The sequence below is a fragment of the Nerophis lumbriciformis genome, linkage group LG20 (assembly GCF_033978685.3).
Source record: "Nerophis lumbriciformis linkage group LG20, RoL_Nlum_v2.1, whole genome shotgun sequence".
Classification (NCBI taxonomy): domain Eukaryota; kingdom Metazoa; phylum Chordata; class Actinopteri; order Syngnathiformes; family Syngnathidae; genus Nerophis; species Nerophis lumbriciformis.
Window position 1 is genome coordinate 7,445,167 of NC_084567.2, and position 15,308 is coordinate 7,460,474.

Consider the following 15,308-nt stretch of genomic DNA (forward strand, 5'->3'; position numbering starts at 1 on the left):
GACCCGGGGTCTGTGCATCGGCTGGGAACATCTCTGCGCTGCTGACCCGTCTCCGCTCGGGATGGTGTCCTGCTGGCCCCACTATGGACTGGACTCTTACTATTATGTTGGATCCACTATGGACTGGACTCTCACAATATTATGTCAGACCCACTCGACATCCATTGCTTTCGGTCTCCCCTAGAGGGGGGGGGGGTTACCCACATATGCGGTCCTCTCCAAGGTTTCTCATAGTCATTCACATCGACGTCCCACTGGGGTGAGTTTTTCTTTGCCCTTATGTGGGCTTTGTACCGAGGATGTCGTTGTGGCTTGTGCAGCCCTTTGAGACACTTGTGATTTAGGGCTATATAAATAAAGATTGATTGATGAGATTGATTGAAGCTTAAATAGTAGTGACATGATTAGTGACAGCAGGTGCGTGACTCAAAATGTGAAAACGTGAGACAGGTGCGTGACATGAGGATGTGAACCAGGTGAAACTAATGGTTGCTATGGTGACAAAGCAAGGGAGTGAAAACAGAAACTAAAAAGTGTCCAAAAACCAAGCAAAACATAACTAAACAAAACATGATCACAGACATGACAACAATTAGTGCACCAACCCAAAAAACCTCCCTCCCCCATTTACACTCATTCACACAAAATGGTTGTTTCTTTCTGTTATTAATATTCTGGTTCCTACATTATATATCAATACGACTTGTCGAGGGTGTACCCCGCCTTCCGCCTGATTGTAGCTGAGATAGGCTCCAGCGCCCCCGCGACCCCAAAGGGAATAAGCGGTAGAAAATGGATGGATGGATATATCAATACAGTCTGCAAGGGATACAGTCCGTAAGCACACATAATTGTGCGTGCTGCTGGTCCACTAATAGTACTAACCTTTAACACTTAATTTGACTAATTTTCATTAATTACTAGTTTCTATCTAACTGTTTTTAAATTGTTTTACTTTCTTTTTTATTCAAGAAAATGTTTTTAATTTATTTATCTTATTTTATTTTATTAATTAAAAAAAAAAAAAAAGACCTTATCTTCGCCATACCTGGTTGTCCAATTTAGGCATAATAATGTGTTAATTCCACGACTGTATATATCGGTATCGGTTGATATCGGTATCGGTAATTAAAGAGTTGGACAATATCGGAATATCGGATATCAGCAAAAAGCCATTATCGGACATCCCTACAAATTATGATTAAATAAAACAAATATAAGGTGCAGGTGTGTAATTTGTTGTGAGTTTATGCACTGTGTTGGTTTTGTTCTTTGAACAAGGTGATGTTCATTCACGCTCCATTTTGTGCACCAGTAAAAAAAAACATGGTAACACTTTAGTATGGGGAACATATTCACCATTAATTAGTTGCTTATTAACATGCAAATTAGTAACATATTGGCTTTTAACTAGTCATTATTAAGTACTTAATGCCTTATTCTGCATGGCCTTATTATAACCCTAACCCTCTAACCCTGACCCTAACCCTCTAACCCTAACCCTTTTTTTGATTGATTGATTGATTGAAACTTGTATTAGTAGATTGCACAGTACAGTACATATTCCGTACAATTGACCACTAAATGGTAACACCCCAATAAGTTTTTCAACTTGTTTAAGTCGGGGTCCCTAACCAAAAAACTCTAAATTAAGTCTTTGTTACTTAGAATATGTTCCCCATACTAAAGTGTTACCAAAAACATATAACTTTGTCTTGAATTTGAAAAAAAACAACATTTTATTTTTCACTAAAGAAGGGTTCGGTGCAACTGGTGGGGTTCGGTACCTCCAAAAAGGTTAAGAACCACTGCCCTAGTGTGTGAATGTGAGTGTGAATGCAGTCTGTCTATCTGTGTTGGCCCTGTGATGAGGTGGCGACTTGTCCAGGGTGTACCCCGCCTTCCGCCCGAATGCAGCTGAGATAGACTCCAGCACCCGCCGCGACCCCAAAATTGACAAGCGGTAGGTAATGGATGGATGGATGGATGGATAATAAATTACAAGCAACTTAGAACAGGGTTGTTCTGAGTTACCATGAACTTATTAACGTGGACCCCGACTTAAACAAGTTGAAAAACTTATTGGGGTGTTACCATTTAGTGGTCAATTGTACGGAATATGTACTGTACTGTGCAATCTACTAATACAAGTTTCAATCAATCAATCAATCAATCAATCAATAAGTGTGATTCATTTTATTTGTAGTTTGCTACTATAACTGTGATGTGGCCCTCAATGAAAAATAGTTAAATTGCCTACTATAGCCTTATGTGTATTTTACGAAAAAATAGTTGAAATGGGGCAGTATAGCTCGGTTGGTAGGGTTCCAGGTTCGATCCTTGGGCAAGGACACTTTACCCACCTGCTCCCAGTGCCACCCACACTGGTTTAAATGTAACTTAGATATTGGGTTTCACTATGTAAAAGCGCTTTGAGTCACTAGAGAAAAGCGCTATATAAATATAATTCACTTCACACTTCACTTCACCGGTGCCCCACAGGGCTGTGTTTTGAGCCCCTTGCTTTTCAGTCTTTACACCCATGACTGTATTCCCATCCATCCTAGCAATTCCATCATCAAATTTGCGGATGATACTACAGTGGTGGGGCTCATCACAGAAGGGCACGAGACTGCCTATAGAGAAGAGGTGAAGGCACTGTCAGACCACTATGCTAAAAACAACCTCATTCTCAATCCCACAAAGACCAAGGAGCCGATTGTTGATTTCAGGAAAAAATCACTGAGCCCATCTAGCCCATCTATATCATAGGAGAGGAGGTGGAAAGGGTCTCAGAGTGCAACTTCCTGGGCGTGAACATTTCAAGCAACATGACCTGGAAAAGCAACACCACTGCACTAAAGAAAAAAGGTCAGCAAAGACTGTATTTTCTGAGAAGGCTGAGGAAAACAGATCTGGCTGATACTGACCTACGGCATCTCCGTGTGGTTTTCTAGCTGCACGGTGGCAGAGAGAAAGAGATTACAGGGGGTCATGAACGCGGCCCAGAGGATCACTGCATGTCCTCTTACATCTCTAGAGGAGCTGTATAAGAGACACTGCAACAGGAGAGCAAACAGCATCCTCAGGGACTCATCCCACCCAGGTCACCACTGGCTTGAACTCTTTCCCTCAGGGAGGCGCTACAAGACCATCAAAGCAAGGACAAATAGATTGAAAAACAGTTTCTATCCTACAGCTGTTACTGCCCTAAACTCTGCACATACCTGAAGATTCACCACTTTATTAACTTGCTTACTTACCTCTGATAGAGATCTACTGTGCAATTTGGTTTTAACCTTTTATTATGTTTTTAAATTTTAAATTGTTTTAGTATTGTTTGTTGTCTTAAGACAATTTTATGTAGATTGTTTTAAAAGCACTGAGCTGGATTACTGTCCAATTTCGTTGTTTCCATACAATGACAATAAAGGTATTCTGATTCTGATTCTGACAAATAAAGATTTTTCTGATTGATCAAATTCTTTGTTTTCATCGATTATTAACACTGAAACTGAACTTTTACCATGACAGAACCAATGTATAAACAGAGATGCAACAATAACAGTGTTCATAATAAACTGCGGTAAAACCCCTGATGGGTAGTTTTACCTTTTCAAATGAAAATCATAAAACCGCAACTACCGCACTTCATTAAACCATACTTGCCAACCCTCCCGGATTTTCCGAAAAACTCCCGAAATTCAGGCGGACCTGAGTGACGTGTCGACAGCCTGTATTCACGTCCGCTTTCCCACAATATAAACAGCGTGCCTGCCCAATGACGTTATAACTGTAGAATGATCGAGGGCGAGTTCTTGGTTTCTTATGTGGATTTATTGTTAGGCAGTTTCATTAACGTCCTCCCAGCGCGGCAACAACACACAACAACAGCAGTCACGTTTTCGTCTACCGTAAAGCAGTTCATCTGCCGTAAACAGCAATACTGTGACACTCTTAAACAGGACAATACTGCCATCTACTGTACATGCATATGTGACAATAACATCTAGGGCTTTTAGAGAGTGCAGTGCACAACTGCGCACACAACAAGGAGACGAAGCAGAATGCATCATCAGAGAGGGTGTTCAGCATGGTTAGAAAAATAGTGACAGAGAATAGAACAAGGATGGACAATTCAACCCTTAACTCAACAATGAGTAGATGAGTGTTATGTGTGTGTATATGTGGAAATAAATTAACACTGAAATTCCAGTATTTCTCTTATATATATATATATATATATGTATATATATATATATATATATATATATATATATATATATATATATATATATATATAATCACATATATATATATATATATATATATATATATATATATATATATATATATATATATATATATATATATATAGCTAGAATTCACTGAAAGTCAAGTATTTCTTATATATGTATATATATTGTCATGTCTGTGTGATCATGTTTTGTTTTAGTAATGTTCGGTTTAAATTTTGGACTTTTTGTGCACTTTTGTTTTGTTTTGTCACCATAGCAACCATTAGTTTCACCTGTCACGTCACGCACCTGTTCCACGTTTGGACTCATTGTGCACTCTTGTCACCATAGCAACCATTAGTTTTCACCTGTCATGTCACGCACCTGTTTCACGTTTCGAGTCACGCACCTGCTTTCACTAATCATGTCCATAGTATTTAAGTTCATTCATTTTCTGTTGTTCGTTCTGACGACATCACCACATTTATGCTCCTGCACACTCTCCACACCCTGATGACCCTTGCTACTCTTTTTTTCATGCCGGTTCCATGCCAAGTAAGTTTTTGTTCGTTAAGCCACAGTTAGTGTTTTGTTTAATTGTTCATAGTTTCTGCCAATGTGCAAGTTTTGTGTTTAAATTCTAGTTTTATTCTCCGCCACTGTGCGCGCCTTTTGTTTATTCCTTTTTTGATAGTTTAAAATAAATCATGTACCCACCTTCAAGCCTTGACCAGTCCAGTTCATTTGCACCACGGGAGAACAAACCAAGCCAAAGTCCAAGTCATGACATATATATATATATATGAAATACTTGACTTGGTGAATTCTAGCTGTAAATATACTCCTCCTCTCTTAACCACGCCCCCAACCACACCCCCCAAAGTTAAAATCGTGACTAATATGTCAATCGAATAACTCAACTGATTGAAATGGAATTTATATAGAATCAAAAATTTATTGAACAGATCTCAGGACCATTAACGTAGATCAATAACCTATCATTTCAAACAGGCAAATTCCCAAACAAAATGAAAATAGCAAAAAAAAATTCCCGATTTATTAGACTGGAGACAAACACCGATTTACAAATCATACACCTGCTTCTTTACTTACACAATTTTCTAAAATTGTTGAAAAACTGTTTAATAACAAATTGGATACATTTCACAGAGATATTTAAGGAGGCCTTGGGTCGCCACATATGAGCACCATACCACAAACTTAACAGCTGATTGGTTACTCTCCCATGTGTGTTCTTACTCTGTCTGCATTATGTTGGATTCTTTTACTACAAACTGAACAACCTAATGTTTTTCTCCTGTGTGTTTCCTCCTATATTGGTCAAACCATGCCTGGAAAAAAAGTGTCTACTACAGACTGAACAACTAAATGTTTTTTCTCTTGTGTGTGTGTTCTCATGTGTTCGGTCAAATTGCACTTTACAGAAAAGCTTTTACGGCACACTGAACAGTTAAATGGTTTTTCTCCTGTGTGTGTTCTCATGTGTGGAATCAAATAGCTGTTTCGAGAAAAGCTTTTACCACAAACTGAGCAAATAAATGGTTTTTGGCCAGTGTGTGTTCTCATGTGTTGAGTGACATTGCACATTGGGGTAAAGAGTTTGCCACAAACGAAACAATGAAATGTTTGATCTCCTGTGTGTGTTCTTCTTATGTGTTCAGTCAAATAGCTCATTGTCGAAAAGCTTTTCCCACAAACTGAGCAATTAAATTTGTTTTCTCCTGTGTGTGTTTTCATGTGTACAGTCAAAATGCTATTTTGAGAAAAGCTTTTACTACAAACTGAACATTTAAATGGTTTCTCTCCTGTGTGTGTTCTCATGTGTTGAGTGAAATTGTACTTTTTGGTGAAGCTTTTCGCACAAACTGAGCAGCTCAAATGCGTTTTACCTCTCTTCTTTTTAGAGCGTTTAGAGTGTTTGTTGTCAGTGTGAGTCCTCATATCACCTTCACAGTCTGTATCGCTGCTCAAAGTTACTTCAACCTCGTCTTCAGCCTCACTATCTGAAAGTGAAGTTAAAAGGTTGTCTGCATGGGGTTTCTCTTCACCATCTTCAGTCTTCACAGAGACAACAGTCAGTGGCAACTTGGTGTTAACAGCTTCCTCTCGTCCTAGAAGACACTCTCCCTCCTGAGTGATGCAGAGTTCCTCCTCTTCCTTTTTAATGCAGGGTGGTGGTGGAGTCTCCTGCTTCAAAGTGGATCTCCCAGCCGGCAACGGAGTGGAAAGTTCTTCTGGATGACCAGTCAGCTGCTGGATGTCTATAACACACAATCAAACACACTTTAGCTTACAAATTATCCATTAGATGTTTAAACACGTACTGGAGGAGCAAACTTCAGCACAACAGGAGGATGTTGGTGAGTAGGTAGTGTATTTCTCACATTCTGTATTGTGTTTTGGAAAAAATGTATCAGAAACATTACTTAATTCATTTAAAAAATAATACAAAAGAAAACACATTTGTATGCATATGTAAATGTATTCAGTTATAAACATTCATTAATTTTGTTATTTCCTTCAGGGATCTAAACTTTACCGCTGCCTGTATTTTTTCTATATTTTCATTTATTAAGTTGTAGGTGTATTTATTTCAGTATAAAAGTGTAAAAAGTGTTTTGCTTCGGTCATGAAATGATGATAACGGTGTGCCAGGGCATACATGCATTTGACAATTTGAATTGATTATTCTCACCTGTATGTAGATCATCAGTCGTTTAAAGGGGAACATTATCACAATTTCAGAAGGGTTAAAACCATTAAAAATCAGTTCCCAGTGGCTGTTTTTTTCAAAATTTTACCCATCACGCAAAATCCCTAAAAAAAGCTTCAAAGTGCCTGATTTTAACCATTGTTATATACACACCCGTCCATTTTCCTGTGACGTCACACAGTGATGCCGGTAGGCAGGTAGCGAAAACGAAATTGAAGAAGAAACTGAAGCTATTGAGCCATATCGGTTTGAACCGTATGCAAGCGAAACCGACGAAAACGACACGACAGCCAGCGACACGGGAGAAAGCGAGGACGAATTCGGCGATCGCCTTCTAACCAACGATTGGTATGTGTTTGTTTGGCATTAAAGGAAACTAACAACTATGAACTAGGTTTACAGCATATGAAATACATTTGGCAACAACATGCACTTTGAGAGTGCAGACAGCCCATTTCAGGCGCGCAAAGAACATATATTTTTCCACGATTTCAGCACTCAGGTTAACCATACCTAAATAGACACAAAATACTGCATTACACAAGACTACTCGAATGATTGAAAAAAATAAATGTTTTTAAGCTAAATTATTGGTAAACACAGTTTATGTATAATAATTTACGTAAAACCGCGAGTAATGAATAAAGTTTTCATCAATTAATATATTCTGTAGACATACCCTCATCCGCTCTCTTTTCCTGAAAGCTGATCCGTCCAGTTTTGGAGTTGATGTCAGCATCTGCTTTGAGTGTCGCAGGATATCCACACATTCTTGCCATCTCTGTCGTAGCATAGCTTTCGTTGGTAAAGTGTGCGGAACAAACGACTGACCATTTCGTCGGCTTTCCCCACAGCCTCGTATTTTGAACAAATTTCGTCCAATGTCTTGCCACTTTCGCATCTTTGGGCCACTGGTGCAACTTGAATCCGTCCCTGTTCGTGTTGTTACACCCTCCGACAACACACCGACGAAAGTGAGAAAATGGCGGATTGCTTTCCGATGTGACGTCACGTTGTGACGTCATCGCTCCGAGAGCGAATAATAGAAAGGCGTTTAATTCGCCAAAATTCACCCATTTAGAATTCGGAAATCGGTTAAAAAAATATATGGTCTTTTTTCTGCAACATCAAGGTATATATTGACGCTTACATAGGTCTGGTGATAATGTTCCCCTTTAAAAACCACCATATCTATCTATCATTCCTGGTTGTCGGCTCCCAGACCGTGGTCGAGGAGCGCGGGGAATGACGAGGCCGTCGATTTGTTACAACTCTTTATTGATGTTTTCCACAAAGCCAAGCGGACATCCACCATTCTATTACCACTCCTGAACATGCTAGCGCTCCCTCTCCTAACTTGCCCACTCACTTACACACGTCACTCACCCCACATACTGCCACTCTTAAAGGGGAACACACAGCGTATGGCCATCACCAAGCCAGAGATGAAATGCTAGAGTGCCACTGTATTTAATGACATTGAAACTAACTTGCCAAATTCTAAGTTTGTTGGCATTATTTGCTGTGAAAGTTTTGTTTAGTTTAGTTATTGGACTCTTTAGTTGCTGTTTACGCTCCATTGTTTTTGTTTCCATGACTACTCATTGGTTTCATCTGTCATGCATTTGGACTCACGCACCGGACTCATTTGGACACACGCACCTGTTGTAATAATGTCACTATTATTTAAGCTTTCAGTTGCCAGGCAGTTTGCCTGGCGACATTGTCTTAACTCTGTTTACCACATTACCCTTGTCACTCATGCTTGTATTCCATGCCTTAGTTGTCATGCTGTTTCACGCCACAGTAAGTGTTGTTTTCGTTCTTATGTCCATAGTTCTGCCTTTGTGCAAGTTTTTGTTTCATTAGCCAAGTTTGTACTTCCGCCTTGTGCGCGCTTTTTGTTTCTTTTGTTAGTGTTAGAATAAATAATGTACTTACCTCCAAGCCATGTCCGATCCATGTATTGTCAAACTGAATACATTTACATATGCATAAAACATTGTTTTCTTTTGTATCATTTAATGAATTAATTATGACAACCTTTCTCCAAAACACAATATAGAATGTGAGACATAACAGGATAATGCATACATTTATCATTTGTTTTCAAAACCCTTACAAAAAAGTGTGACCCCAAAAATTTACTGCAGGACCCCATTTTTATGACTTGATGGGGTCCCTGGGACCTCATTTTGAAAATTCCTAACGCCAACACTGTGACGTTTGTTATTGTTTCCCACGAAAGTACTTCAATTGATGTAGACAAAGTTTAGCCAGTGGACTTTGACTAAAACATACTTGCCAACCTTGAGACCTCTGATTTCGGGAGGTGGGGGGAGGGGTGGACGTGGTCGGGGGTGGGGCGTGGTTAAGAGGGGAGGAGTATATTTACAGCTAGAATTCACCAAGTCAAGTATTTCATATATATATATATATATACATCTAAGAAATACTTGACTTTCAGTGAATTCTAGCTATGTATATATATATATATATATATATATATATATATATATATATATATATATATATATATATGTATATATATATATATATATATATATATATATATATATATATATATATATATATATGTATATATATATATTTTTTATTATATATATGTATATATAAATAAAATAAATACTTGAATTTCAGTGTTCTTTTATTTACACATATACATACACATAACGCTCATCTACTCATTGTTGAGTTAAGGGTTGAATTGTCCATCCTTGTTCTATTGTCTGTCACTATTTTTCTAACCATGCTGAACACCCTCTCTGATGATGCATTGCTGTGTGGCACGCACAAAAGTGCTTTCATCAAATGCATTAGAGTCTGGAATCTTCCATCTCTCCCTAACATGGCCCAAAACCAGTCAATCTTTACTTCCTGAGGAAGATCTTCAGTGCCAAGCACTTGGTAGTCCACTACTTCTTCCCGGAGGCTATCCAGGTCCAATCGCAGCTGCGTCTTGGAACTTACAAGCTGTTATGAGAGTAGAGTATGTGTGTGTGTGGCCCTTTAATAGGTGAGCATGTGAGGTGAGTGACGTCAGTGAGTGTGTGGGTGAGAGAAGAGAGGGAGCGGTAGCGTGAGTGCGGGCGGGGACTAGTTTGTTTTGTGTTGGATTGGTTGTGTGCAAGCAATCAATAAAGCAAGATTTGCAACTAATCGCTGTACTCAGGCAGGAAAGGTGCATCAAAGCGTATTTCTTCATCTTACTCGTCGTCGGCGTCGCCATGGCTGTATCTTCCTCGTTCTTCTGCTTCTCTCCTTGTTGTGTGCGCAGTTGTGCACTGCACTCTCTAAAAGCCGTAGATGTTATTGATGTTATAGATGGCAGTATTGTCCTGTTTAAGAGTGTCACAACATTGCTGTTTACGGCAGACGAACTGCTTTACGGTAGACAAAAACATGACTACTGTTGTTGTGTGTTGATACCGCGCTGGGAGGACGTTAATGAAACTGCCTAACAATAAACCCACATAAGAAACCAAGAACTCGCCCTCGATCATTCTACACTTATGTGTTTGGGCAGGCACGCTGTTTATATCGTGGGAAAGCGGACTCAGGTCCGCATGGAGCTGGAGGGGGCATGGCCTCCAGCTGCGCCTAAAATTTGGGAGATTTTGGGGAGAAAATTTGTCCCGGGAGGTTTTCGGGAGAGGCGCTGAATTTCGGGAGTCTCCCGGAAAATCCGGGAGGGTTGGCAAGTATGGACTAAAAGGATATTTAAATTGCGTTTTCACACAACTTTGTCTTACACTTCGCCAGCTAACTAGGTAAGAAGCTAACTTATCTCACCGAGTTGAGATCGCAGCCACATGTTGTTCAACTTTTGCATTCTTTCATCTCCTCTGATGTGAACTCCACTGCCTTCTTCAAGCTAACAATCATGGCGGCTCTTTCTTTACATTCTTCAACAAAGTCGGCTAATTTATTATTAACGCTCTTTTCAGGGTTTACAATAGCCTCCAAAATGACGTTGCTGGAAACTTCAACTCACTCACATTTATCTGCAGTTTTCGTCTTTTTCTCCGTTGGTGATTTCGCCAACTTAGCATAGCAGTAGTCGTCCATCTTCTATCACGTCTTCAATCTTCACTTCAGGAAACACTCCATCGCTCCAAATTCAACTTCCGTTTCTTGTTGTTAGAAAAGTCGCATATTTGAGGTATTTCTTGCCATATTTTCTGTCATATTGTAAGTTTTAAACTTCTCCAGGAAGCCACAGCCGCCATAGAAAGTCGCTACCGGAAACACGGTCGGTTCTGCGCATGTGCAGGGGACACAGTCGTTGTTTTCGTTCCATTTTTTTTACGACAGTTCTGCGAAAGCTGTGGTATTTTAAATGCATTATTTATTTTCCTAATAAAATAAAAAGCACATGTAATAGAAAGAGAAAAAAGCATACTCTGAAAATGATAAGAATAATAAAAATGAACATAGGCTAGATAAGAAAAATAATACATTAATCATCACTTTATTCCAGACACTAACATGTTTCACAGTACACTAAAACAAAAAAAAGATAACAAAACAGCACCATAAAAACTAATAATGATTAAATAATAAAATTAAAATAAATAATAAATATTATAATAAATTACAAGCAACTTAGAACAGGGTTGTTCAGAGTGCGATTCATGTTATTTGTAGAGTCTGTTACTATAAATGTGATGTGGCCCTTAATAAAAAAAAAACGAGTTGACATGCCTACTATAGCTGTCAGAATAATTGTATCCAATAGGGCTGCGAATCTTTGGGTGTCCAACGATTCGATTCAATATCGATTCTTGGGGGTCACGATTCGATTCAGAATCGATTTTTCCCGATTCAAAGCGATTCCCGATTCAAAAAGATTCTCTATTCATTCAATACATAGGATTTCAGCAGGATCTACCCCAGTCTGCTGACATGCAAGCAGAGTAGTAGATTTTTGTAAAAAGCTTTTATAATTGTAAAGGACAATGTTTTATCAACTGATTGCAAGAATGTAAATTTGTTTGAACTATTAAAGGGGAACATTATCACCAGACCTATGTAAGCGTCAATATATACCTTGATGTTGCAGAAAAAAGACCATATATTTTTTCAACCGATTTCCGAACTCTAAATGGGTGAATTTTGGCGAATTAAACGCCTTTCTATTATTCGCTCTCGGAGCGATGACGTCACAATGTGGCGTCACATCGGGAAGCAATCCACCATTTTCTCAAACACCGAGTCAAATCAGCTCTGTTATTTTCCGTTTTTTCGACTGTTTTCCGTACCTTGGAGACATCATGCCTCGTCGGTGTGTTGTCGGAGGGTGTAACAACACGAACAGGGACGGATTCAAGTTGCACCAGTGGCCCAAAGATGCGAAAGTGGCAAGAAATTGGACGTTTGTTCCGCACACTTTACCGACGAAAGCTATGCTACGACAGAGATGGCAAGAATGTGTGGATATCCTGCGACACTCAAAGCAGATGCATTTCCAACGATAAAGTCAAAGAAATCTGCCGCCAGACCCCCATTGAATCTGCCGGAGTGTGAGCAATTCAGGGACAAAGGACCTCGCTAGCACGGCAAGCAATGGCGGCAGTTTGTTCCCGCAGACGAGCGAGCTAAACCCCCTATCGACCCTAGCTTCCCTAGCCTGCTGACATCAACTCCAAAACTGGACGGCTCAGCTTTCAGGAAAAGAGCGCGGATGAGGGTATGTCTACAGAATATATTAATTGATGAAAATTGGGCTGTCTGCACTCTCAGTGCATGTTGTTGCCAAATGTATTTCATATGCTGTAAACCTAGTTCATAGTTGTTAGTTTCCTTTAATGCCAAACAAACACATACCAATCGTTGGTTAGAAGGCGATCGCCGAATTCGTCCTCGCTTTTTCCCGTGTCGCTGGCTGTCGTGTCGTTTTCGTCGGTTTCGCTTGCATACGGTTCATACCGATATGGCTCAATAGCTTCAGTTTCTTCTTCAATTTCGTTTTTGCTACCTGCCTCCACACTACAACCATCGTTTCAATACATTCGTAATCTGTTGAATCGCTTAAGCCGCTGAAATCCGAGTCTGAATCCGAGCTAATGTCGCTATAGCTTGCTGTTCTTTCTGCCATGTTTGTTTGTGTTGGCTTCACTATGTGACGTCACAGGAAAATGGACGGGTGTATATAACGATGGTTAAAATCAGGCACTTTGAAGCTTTTTTTAGGGATATTGCGTGATGGGTAACATTTTGAAAAAAACTTAGAAAAATATAATAAGCCACTGGGAACTGAATTTTAATGGTTTTAACCATTCTGAAATTGTGATAATGTTCCCCTTTAAATGAACCAAAAATATGACTTATTTTATCTTTGTGAAAATATTGGACGCAGTGTGTTGTCAAGCTTATGAGATGCGATGCAAGTGTAACTCACTGTGACACTATTGTTCTTTTTTAAAATTTTTATAAATGTCTAATGATAATGTCAATGAGGGATTTTTAATCACTGCTATGTTGAAAATGTTACTAATATTGATACTGTTGTTGATAATATTAATTTTTGTTTCACTACTTTTGGTTTGTTCTGTGTCGTGTTAGTGTCACCTCTCAATTGCTCTGTTCATTGCAGTTCTGAGTGTTGCTGGGTCGGGTTTGGTTTTGGAATTGGACTGCATTGTTATGGTATTGCTGTGTATTGTTTTGTTGGATTGATTAATAAAAAATAAAACTTAAAAAAATAAATAAATACATAAATAAATAAAATTAAATAAAATCAAAAAAATCGATTTTTTAAAAATGAGAATCGATTTTGAATCGCACAACGTGAGAATCGCGATTCAAATTCGAATCGATTTTTTCCCAGACCCCTAGTATCTAAGTTATCACAAAACTTTGTGTTTCAAGGAGTTCCCGGCAAGCAGACAAAAGCTGTCTTTGATCTTACCAAGCAAAATGCTTGTAAAACTCCACTGTGTAGGATGGGAAGCGACATGAAGGTGTCGGTTTCTTTGATGTATTGTAATCCACAGGAAGATTTTATCTTGACTCGAGATCTACAAAGCAGAGAGGAAGCAGGGCCTGACTCCCCTCCAGGCACCTTTTCTTTGAACTGTTTTGTGACCAAAAGCAGCGGCTGTTTACGACCCCCTTCCTTTAGAAACAGCTGTTGCCATGTAATCAGGGAAAGTCCAAATAAAAGAGGAAGCGTACAATCTTTCGTCAGAGCGTGGTGGGAGACTGTACAAGAGTACAGCCCAGACGTTTCTCCTCAATTGAGTCAAATTTAATTCTGTCTCCGTTTGATTCCTTGCTTCTTTGTCTGTTCAATAGATGTCATCAGTGTTTGAACCTGACAATAGCCTTGTGTGTATTTTACAAAAAATTTAAATAAAGATTTTTCTGATTGATCTATTTATTTGTTTTTATCAATTGTCAATACTGAAATTGAACTTTTACCATGACAGAATAAATATATGAACAGAGATGTAACGATTACGGGTATTCATAATAAACTGCGGTAAAACCCCTGATGGGTAGTTTTACCTTTTCAAATGAAAATTATCGTAAAACCGTAACTACCGCACTTCATTAAACTCATAAACTGGCAATACTGCAAATTATCTGGAGAATTAAGCTAGTTCGCTGATCTATTTATCACATTAACGTCTTTTCCCGTTATAAGCATCCTACTCCAATCTAAACTTGAGCAGCAATCGTGCACATTGAACCTACAGGCTCTGCTCTCTGAGACCTGACTGATAAACATGAAGACTTTATAAAAAACGACTTTATTTCAATACAATATTACAGAACACCATACACAAGACAAACACCACGTCTTTCATAAAAACATTTTCAAAATGTGGTCAAGGTAACGATGCGGGAAGCGGTGTTTGCAGCGGGACCCAAGAGATACAGAGAAGACAGCGGAACGTAAGTAAAATAATCTTTAATCAACAAAAGAATGTGAGTGCAGCTAGGGAGTGCACAAGACAAAACCTTTTTAGAAAATAACATACTCTCAGCCTGACCCCAGAGATACAGAGAAGACAGCCAGATGACAGAACGTAAGTAAAATAATATTTAATTATCAAAAGAAGGTGAGTGCAGCTAGGGAGTGCACAAGACACAAAACCTTTTTAGAAAATAATAGATACTCTCAGTAGACTAGCATAGGCTCACAAAGGCACCCGTGTACAGGAAACAATGATCCGCATAGAAAGGAGCCTGATTGGCAACCAGGAACAGGTGTGTTCCACTTGCCAATCAATGACAGACAGGGGAGGTGAAACTACAAATTAAGAGCACTGGACAGGAACTTAAAGGTCTACTGAAACCCACTACTACCG

The 15,308-nt window shown here is 39.1% G+C and overlaps 4 protein-coding genes across 6 annotated transcripts in view; 2 read left to right on the forward strand and 2 right to left on the reverse strand.

Moving 5' to 3' along the window:
• The window catches only part of LOC133619319 (uncharacterized), a 455,654-nt gene that overhangs the window by 340,249 nt on the left and 100,097 nt on the right, over positions 1-15,308 (forward strand). The gene's annotated exons all lie outside the window — the stretch shown is intronic.
• Positions 1-15,308, forward strand: part of LOC133619862 (uncharacterized) — a 498,075-nt gene that overhangs the window by 197,171 nt on the left and 285,596 nt on the right. The gene's annotated exons all lie outside the window — the stretch shown is intronic.
• The window catches only part of LOC133619284 (uncharacterized), a 360,072-nt gene that overhangs the window by 66,972 nt on the left and 277,792 nt on the right, over positions 1-15,308 (reverse strand). The window lies entirely within an intron of this gene.
• LOC133619333 (uncharacterized) lies at positions 5,212-11,246 on the reverse strand. The gene is made up of 2 exons (XM_061980310.1): positions 10,992-11,246; positions 5,212-6,520 (listed from the first exon to the last, which is right to left on the reverse strand). Exons 1-2 carry the CDS (start codon positions 11,059-11,061, stop codon positions 5,580-5,582), a joined length of 1,011 nt encoding a protein of 336 aa, XP_061836294.1. The 5' UTR covers positions 11,062-11,246; the 3' UTR covers positions 5,212-5,579.